This window comes from Acyrthosiphon pisum, chromosome A2 (genome assembly GCF_005508785.2).
Source record: "Acyrthosiphon pisum isolate AL4f chromosome A2, pea_aphid_22Mar2018_4r6ur, whole genome shotgun sequence".
Lineage (NCBI taxonomy): Eukaryota > Metazoa > Arthropoda > Insecta > Hemiptera > Aphididae > Acyrthosiphon > Acyrthosiphon pisum.
The window spans coordinates 47504203-47514326 of record NC_042495.1 but is presented as its reverse complement, the minus strand read 5'-3'; the positions used below and the strand labels follow the sequence as shown (position 1 = coordinate 47514326).

General features: G+C 29.5%; 1 protein-coding gene across 1 annotated transcript in view; it reads right to left on the bottom strand.

Annotated features, from left to right (window-relative positions):
• Positions 1–5525, bottom strand: part of LOC100168430 (venom protease) — an 8967-nt gene extending 3442 nt beyond the window's left edge. The window contains exons 1-2 of the mRNA XM_001945287.4: positions 5173–5525; positions 3576–3652 (exon numbers count right to left, since the gene is read on the bottom strand). Coding sequence (XP_001945322.1) covers positions 3576–3645 — 70 coding nt within the window. The 5' untranslated portion in view covers positions 3646–3652; positions 5173–5525. The remainder of the gene's footprint in view (positions 1–3575; positions 3653–5172) is intronic.
• Positions 5526–10124: the final 4599 nt, after the last annotated feature.

Here is a 10124-nt window from a genome sequence, read left to right as displayed (position 1 = left end):
GGGGGGGGGCATTCCCCCCCCCCACCTTGTCATATTAACGGGCCGCTGTTTTGCCGGGTATGGACTAGTTTTGGGTCTTCTTATAGTAGCTAATAGGTAATATATTTAGGCATGACTTTACATATTATGTATTTTTAGTTTTATTATGAACCAGTCAAAAATGTTGCCCCCACTCAAAAACTAAAATTACGCCACTAGTTCCATGTGCAAAATTATTTAATACAGGCTCGTGGTGTCTTTGCCCTTCAACCCCCCCCCCCCCTATTCATAATTTTTTAATACTACCTAGCAGCTTAGTTATACTTTTTTAGCTTTATTATATTTAAAATATAAGTAACATATAAGTGAATATGGATTTATATTCATTTATATTCACTTTATTTTTCAACATTTTTCCCAATTTTATTTTATACATTCAGTCACTTAAAAAGTAATTTTTAATATTTCCATTTTGATAGCATAAATAACTACATATTTCAGTAGGAAATAAAATTTACTTAGATCGTTAATTTCTTATTGAGTAGCTTTATTTATTTTTTTAATACTACGTGTACTATATGGATGTGAATAGGGGCAACCTCAGTGGAGAGCTATATACCTACTATTGGTATTAATTTTTTGTGTCGTGTGTTGGCCACAAACACAATATAAACAAACCGTACATAATCAAGTTATTATCATTATTATTTATTATAATAATAAATAATAGATATGCTGGTTCAATAGTATGTTGCCTAGTTATTGATTTTCTTGTTAATGTTATTACCGTTTTAATTTTGTTCAAAATACATTTGTATAATATTATACATCAGTTTTTACTTTCGTTAATAATATTTATATTTTTCTGATTATTTTTATAATTTTAATTTTCTAAAAGTTTCTTTTCGTTCATTAAGTATGAGTTCTTTTTATTTTCAACATAAAACAATTACACTTTTTAGATTCATAGACGCACGCACATCAACAATGAATGTAATATTAACTAAGGATTATATCTCTCAGGCCACAGATCTGAAGAAGGAAAATTTTTTATGCACCTACAATGTTTTAAAACCCTTCCAACTTTATAGAAAAGTTATTAAGCCTAAGTGACGATAAGGACTAAGGAGTTATTTTGATATAAGTCTTGGTCGGTGCATAAGTAAGCTAAATGATAGATGCCTAAACCATGTAAGATAATTTTATGTATTAATTATTTTGTAAAATGTATTTGCTTAATATTGTCATTCCCTCACCTTTTTATCTCCACACTAAAGACATCACCCACTATCGCCGGCCGGTGCCACACACACAAAATAAACACTTTGTTCCAGGACCGTAAACAAATGTTTATGAATGATAGTTTCACGGCATTTAAAACAGGATGAAGAAAGAGGTCCAATAGGAATAGTGAGTGGTAGGAGACTTAGAAATAGGACTTTAGTAATCTCTAAATAATAATAAATAAATTATAATATGGGTATATAATGAAAATATGATAGTTAATATAGTAATAACAGTAATCATAATTCATAATATATAGTTATAGTTATAATATTAGGACAGCGTTGAATTTTAAATAAGGATCGAGAGGATATAATCCTAATCATCTAAAACTGCTGTATTTTTACTCCTCTTGGACTTATATGAATGCTATGTGACAAATATAAATCCCCCAGCCTAGCCAGCTCGCCTTTCCAAAGGCTTAAACACACTAAAATTCAACGCTATAGTAAGTTGAAAATGTGCGGATGCCGTGTTCGACAAAATTTAAAATTTGAAATTAAAACCTATTCAACGTTGAATTCGATATTTATTTATATTTATATTAAAATATGTTTTATCTATGTATAATTAATAACGAAAAATTGTATACAAGAGTAGTGCAGTTTTCACTGTACCGATCTATGTAAATTACAATTTACAATATTATTGTAGTCGACCGGCGTTCGCGTGTTCTCGCTTACGATGTGGATTAGGCCTACAGGGGATACCACAATAAAAAAAACGCGCCACGTGTAATACCTCATGCTTTTAAACAACATGTCAATATGGACGATGTGATACAATGTCGTTTAACCAGCATAAAGGTGGTGTGGAAACTTACACGACGCTGCAGTTATTCTATACATCGAGTACCTACCTACATTGAAGTAATATAGATAACAGAAATAATAATAAGATAAAAAACCTGTATAACATATAAGACCGTGGTAGAGATTAAAGAAATATATTTTTGGAGCTATACAGATCACAGGTGGTTTAAGGTGGAATCGAGTAAAATCAAAAAACTTACACTTCCTAACTTATTAATTAATTGTAGGTCTGATCGAATGTCCACGATTTATTAATCAAATAGTTTTGACTTTGAATCCACCCAGTTTTGATTTACCTATTAGTCATTATATTTGATTTAAAATAAAATACAATTTAATGTAGGTACGGAATTGGGATCAAATAGACTTTTCACTGACTTTTCATTGACTTTTTTTTTAACAATATCAACATCATATTAATATACATAATATTTCAAAAAATCACCTGGCCAGAGGTATTTTAGTACATTTAACTATTTAAGTAATTAATAAAAAGTCGTGTACAATATTTGTTTGTCCATACACGAATGCATGTAATTCTATAATCGATATTGGAGTCCATATTATATTAAAAATAATAAAAAACTATTAGGTACTACATACGTTAACACTCTAAAAATAGTAAATGAAGCTTTTATTTTTCGGTATAGATGATGGACGATTGAACATTTATCGATGCCAATGTGAACGTTTGAAATCAAAGTGGGAGGTGGGAGAACCCCTTCTTACAGAGCTGGGCAATAGAATAAGGTTAGGAAATTTTTGTGATGCATTGACCGGTTTCCTGTTTGATTGCTAATATATTGGCACTCACTAAATACAATTTTTTATACTTTGTTTTTACTTTTACGATACCGACAATTTTAAGTATCTAAGCAATTTGTACTCACGAACATTTTATTTGTTCTGGAATTAATGAACAAATATAGCACTAGATAAGTGTATCTTGGTTTTAGTGTACCTATCTCAGTTCATGGACAAATCGGCATCAATTTACCTCGCTTTATGAACTAATTCGACTGAGATGGATAATTTGTCAGAGACCGATTGGATATAGGTTGAACTTGGTTTATTTTCGAACGTGGTTAAAACTACTTTCTAAACTTTCCTAATATATCTAAGAACAATTTGAAATTTTCATCAAAATCGGTTGAGTAGTTTTTGAGTACCTATATAAGCTACAAACATACATTCAACATACATACAACACTCATATTTATTTTAAGATGTTATTTCTTTATTTGAGGCCATAAACGAGACGATTTGGTACATACATTTACCTCATCTACCCGAGTAACTAATGACAGCCATATATATATAAATACTAATTTTAGTAGTTTTAACCTAACCATATATCACGAATATTGTATAGGTGTATTAAACTACATATCATTTTCCCAGATTATATAAAGCTACAATAAACTATATTTTAAACTAAAATATAATCTTTACCATTGTATAGAATTGATTTATATTAATATATTATTAAAAATGACTCACCATTACTGGACTGAGATGTTGCCATTCCAAGCATGCATGTTAAAATAATAAAACATTTTTCTTTTCTCATGTTTAAACTGAAAACGAAAAACAATAAATGTATTACTAAAGTCTTATAGTATTATAAACATGAATATCTTCCTTGTATTCAAACAAACATTATTTATCTATACGGTCATAACGAACAATATTATTGTCTATCAAAAGCTACTTTAAAATACAAACTATTTGTATTTATTTTACAATAATTGGTGGTCTTAACTCTCATATAATAAATGTTTTTCAGTTACAACATTTAAAATTTTTCAGTAGCGCTGCTACAGTTTAATATTAATTGTAGTATCATTTATTTTATCAGCACTTAGCAAATCGAATTAATCGTTTATTATGTATTTTGTATACAAATGTTGTTTCTTTAAAAATAATAATAATAATAATTCATTAAATGTTGTTATAAATTCCATTAATTAAGTGATATTTATGTAAGTAAGTATCTAGTAGAAAAATCGGATAATATATGAAATCATGTTTGAATTTAATAATAATAATAATAATTTGTTCGTCTGTCAGAAATCCAATTTGTAATGACAAATGATATACTTGAATTATCTATTATAACTTAGAAAAATTTCAATAAAATTCACTCCATATTATAGTCAAAACCTATTCGTACAACAATCACTGTTATAATATAGTGTTATAATAGTAAAATTTCAATAATTACATGTACCAATCAATGTGCATAAATTATGCATGATACATATACTACTGGTTTAGTATTGAGAAAATCATTAAACATACTTACTGATCCCATTAATGGTAATACAGCTCAATACAATACATTATAGACGACGTAAAAATATTTGTAGGTGTAATGAATAATTTTACGGCGTAAATAATAGGCAAAAAATGTACACTAACAGTGTTGTTGAATGTGAACGATATTGAATCTTATCGATGTAAATGCTAAAACTTTTTTATTTTATGTTGATTTTGTGATAATGTTGAGTATAAAAATGTGTTTTGATAATAATTGCTAACTACACAGTATGAATTTATGATTTACCATGAATAAATATAAAAAGAAAAATATTATATTAAAAATACAGCAGATTTAGATATTCAAAATTAACCGTATATTTGTATGACTAAACTCATAATATATTTTGACATTACAAACCAGTTTTATAGCTACCGATTCGTCCTTCAATCGTTATTTTCATAAAATATTTTCACGATTCGTACTAATAAGTTATTTGTAAACACAAAGTGATTATTATCTATCCATTAATGAAGTTGTTTGAACAACGAACTTGAATTTAGTTATGCAGTTAACTAGTTGAGATTATTTCATATTTGTTTATATACGAATTCAATTTACCAACTCTTAAATAGTTACCTATATAAAGGGATTTTCAGTTTTCATCAAACATGCATTTCGTCAGTGCAGACGTGCAGTGTTTGCGGTTTTGTTAAAATATTTATTTCCGATTGAGAATATTATTGTGCACAAAGCAATAATGTCTAAGCGTTATTCTAAATATGAGTTATGTCGGGTAGGATATTATACTAATAATCACTCCGTGTTGGTACTTACTGGTTCAATATTTCTGGTACACGATCGGTAGAAGTGTTATTCCTCGTAGGTGGATACGGCGATAATAATTGTTGTGTACTATGTATATAATTATTATTAGCTAATCGTTTGAACAATACTATCCGAAATACACGTATGAACAAAAATAAAAATCGAAATTCACGTGTACGCGAATCCTCGGCTTTTCTGATAGATTTATGACGTTTTCCCTATACAATATTATTGTACTAATAATATTGTTTAGTATAATATTATTACACTAATAATATTGTATATGTGTTGAGCAGCGTGTAGTGTTATACGTATATAATATTATTATACCTACCGATACCGGTGCTACCGCGGCAAACTGTGCGACTGCCATCGTTACAATGTTATATATATGTTGAGAATTATTATTATTATTATTATTATTACTGAACAACCGTCGGGTTTAACCGGTATGGAGAACACCGGTTGATGTGTGACGTCGCAAGTTGTACCTACATATAATTATTATTGTACGGCCAATCGCGAAGGTAGGTACTTATATTACAGCAGAAATATACGCGAGCACGGGTTTACCGATACGCTTGGAGGGGTGAAGGTATTTTGTTTTCTTCTGCCGAGAGGAATTTATGGATTTTTTTTCGAATTTTGTTATACAGTGGTGACACGCGGCAAAAACGCGAGGAGAGGGCACATTAAACGACGATCGCTTGAACATATTAATAACTGCTACGTCAATTCCAGGAAAACAGCTCCGTGATATCCGCCCTTTACAGATATTCTACTCCCAAAATAAAATATTCGACTGATTTGTGCATTGTATTAAAATTATATTATGTATCTCCGATCGACGTCCATCGTAATATTAATAATTATAAATTTATAATATTCTTATTTTTTTCTTTTTTTTTGTGGCAACGGCGATGTTTCCGGAACTGCTGCGGAGCTTATAGCATTACATCGGCACAAAATAATATTCTAGTATGATAACTGTAGCCTGTTGTAGGTACGATTTGTTCTTACGAATTGTTCATATTTGTGTTTCCTCAGCAATGGGGTGGTCTGTTCATTATTAAAAATAATACATGTTAAAATATTATGTATTGTTTATACGACTGCGAATGACGTGTATACGCTAACCACTTCAAGGTTTATCTTTATCTTTGTTAAAAGAATTACACATGTATAAAGTATTGAAATTAAACCAGAATAAGTAGGCACTATAGGTAAATATAGTTAGTTGGCAATCTGCATTAAATTGTAAAATAACTATATAATAGTATAAACAGTATATCAACTAAATATCTACAATAGTTAATTTTATAAATATCTATTGAAAGATTGTGAAGTGAATTTAATATTATATCAAAATGGAACATGATTTAGTCGCGATTTACTTAATTATTGTACTAATTTACCATGGTAGAACTTAAATATCTAACATGATAACTAAGACTTGGATCTTGGAAGTTTATGACCAAAAAATATTAAATTATACCCTCAAAAACATTTTAGTTCCATAAAAATACCAAGACTTTTTTTATGTTAAAGGATATTATGAGCATTTTTTAGATTTCCTGCAAAAAATTTACAATTTTAACATCGTAAAATGCAATATAAAAATAGGTACTTAGTCATTATAATTTTTAATATATTAGAAACTATTAATTTTAGTTTGGAAACTATTATTATCTTCCAGCCCCCCCACCAAAAAAAAAAACGTGTTCATAAACTTCTGAGCAGTAATATTGGAGCCTATAATGATAACATAATACTGCTTTTGTTAATTTTAGCTATTAAAAACCACCATAAAAGTTACTCCAATAATCAGCTATCAAGTAATTTCAACAGTAAAGTGCTTACTATAATAATATATTCTATGTGCTATTTATCATTTAATGTATAGATTTAACATTAAGATTATAAATGTTCGTATTGAGACAGTTTGTAAGCGTAAAATAATAATACGAGTAGGTACCTACCTACCTATATGTATAGTCAGTGGTTGATTTGGGGGGGGAGGGCCGTAGGGGAACGGATACCTTATACCTTATACCCCTTCTTTTTAAAATTTTTTTTAGCATACGCCTTCTATTTACTTGAAACGGAACGCTGGGAATCCTACATAAGCTAGTGAAATTGTAAATCGTGATTTCCTGGTGCCAAATTTACTAAATAGGTACACAATATTTTATATTGTTATTATATTTTATTATAGCTTGTAAGTTGAATTAATATTATAAATTACAACAAAATAACTAAAATCGTTATTTTTATTTTTATTCGTTTCTATTGTGATAACTGATAAACAAAGCGTTAGAAATTAAAATCCCATTTTTAGCGGTTTTTTGTAATTTTTTGGTGGTTTTTTCCGTGGCATTAAATAACTATTGAGAAAATCGAAAAATGACCCCCCTGATATAAGTGTTTCTTCTTTCTATATGTATTTTTCGAATAAATTTGATATTGTTTTGGTGTGATAGGTTGATGGGTGGAGAGGGAGGTGTGGAAGGCTTTGCCCCGCACGGCAATGTGACGATTAATTTAGTGTGGAACGCACGTTTATCCAACATCAGCAGAGTCCCCCTTCTTTTTTATTTCCAAATCAACCACTGTGTATAGTACTATATATAGTGTACAGTTTAAAAGAAAATTATTGTTGGTGGGTGCGAGCAGTGGTTCGTGAGGTTCACATAGGGTGGTAAACAAATATATTTATAAGACACCTATATAGACTAGTAAAAAAATAAATAATTTTGTTATAGGTACATACTGATTACATATTCTACACCCAAAACTAATGTATTTATCTACATACTTACATTTATTTTTTAAGCGCTTCAAGTTCAAATTATATATTATTAGTATTTTATTCTGTTTTTATATTATATTATTGATCGTAGTATGAGAACACAGTGGCAGCAGTTAATGTCCAACATATCGTAGTGGTGCGTTACCGTTTTGACAATCGATGTGACAGCACACCACAATAAAATAGTTGCAGGTGCACACATTAATTATCAGGGTTGGGATTTAATAGCATTTGCATATTTCTTATGAAATGCTTAAAAATAGCAGAGTAAGCTAAAAATGTGTTTCGTGATACAGAGAACTCAAATTAAAAATGTTATCTTGCTTTTTTTTGCATATTTGCGATTTTTTAGTTTTCAGTACTTTTTTTGTACTTTTTGAGATTATTTTTGCATTTTTACCTGTTTTGAATCAAAATCGGTCATATTTTATGAAATTATATTTTAGTAAAATATTTATTTTTGTTTTTGGATTTTTGTCAATCGTATTATTACGATAATTTCGTATTAGGTTTTTGTTATCTGCTGATTTTGTTGGGTTTTTTTGTCGATTTCTACTGCGATTATTAATCTCCGATTATCAACAAACGAACGTTGAATGCGTTGTATAGATAATTCATTTGGATTCTAATCTGAGTGACTAAATTATTTCAAATCTTAAGTAACTACATATAATAATTTAAAAGTGATTAAAAAATTATTTTAATATATTTCCTTTTTTTGCATATTTTGTTGTTTTTATTGCATATTTTTAGCACATATTTAACGATAATTAAGGTAATATTATAGCGCATATTTATGCAATTTTAAGTGCTATAAAATCCCAACCCTGTTCATTATTTTTGTGCTCTATAAAAGACCATGTTTTATTTGTCAACGTATCGATTAATGTAACTAATATTTGCACGAAAAAAAATCCACGACCTATTTAATTACCAATAGAACTCATCACTCATTAACATGAAAAGCTTCAAAAACTTTTTTTGCTTTTTTAATAAATAATTTTCATTTAGGTAACGTAGAAATCCAAACATTCTTTTTCGCTACTTTATGTGTAGGTAAGTGCTCCTAAACTTGTCACACCGGTTGTGGATATTGGATGATGTTATTGTAACATTCGTTACACCCTAAATATATATATATTTATACACTAAACGCACACTGTAGGATTGACCAATACAAAATATACACACTCAAAACTTTTTGACCCATACACATTATTACTTATTATTAAAATGATACACGGCAGTTGATTCGACTATAACCATCGACAGGAGCGAATTCACCTATACACTTATTAACAGCCATCTTCATATTTAGTAAAGTATTATTTTAAATATGATAATTATCACAGATCTATAAACCAAACGTGTCTTATTATTGATAAAATACCTCATACACAGTGATCTAACCGCCAGCTACGGAAAACGTATGCATAAGGAATAGATAACCTTCTCTGGAAAACTTATATCGTAACAAGGTTCTCTCGACCACGTTACATTATGTTACCCGAATTACTACTGTTTTGTCTGAAAATTAAAATATAAAGATAGGTAAAACTAGAAGAACATAATATTAGGTCAAAAACCGCTGGCGTTACCGGTCTAGGCAGGTAATTTTCCGGAAGAAATTAAAATAGTAAAAACCGAAACCACATTAGCAATACGATGATTATAAAATCTACTGAAATTACACACACCACACACCTACCTATTCATTATAATAATTTATGATATTAATCAGTACCGTAAAGCGAATGTCCTAGAGTGATTTTTTGAGATCAAAAAACCACGGCCATCGAGTCCCACAGATCTTCTTGTACCTACTGCTGCAGTTAGTCTCCAGTAGTGCTCATAGCGTACTTTAGATAAGCACGGTGCTAAGTCAAGAGGAGCCGAAAGTCTATTTCACTTAATATATAATATAAGACACGCCATGATGTCTTGGGCGTGGTAAGATCGTGTCGTCCTCCGATATAGTTATATTAACTTATACCTATAATAATCAGTGTAAATTGATAGTTATGTGGTATAATATGTATATGATGTTGGAAAATATCGATCTCCATTATAATATAAAAACATACGAAACACCGTGTAAATACCTTATGGCTTATACCATGTTTCAAACACGGTATAAGGTATAACCACTCCT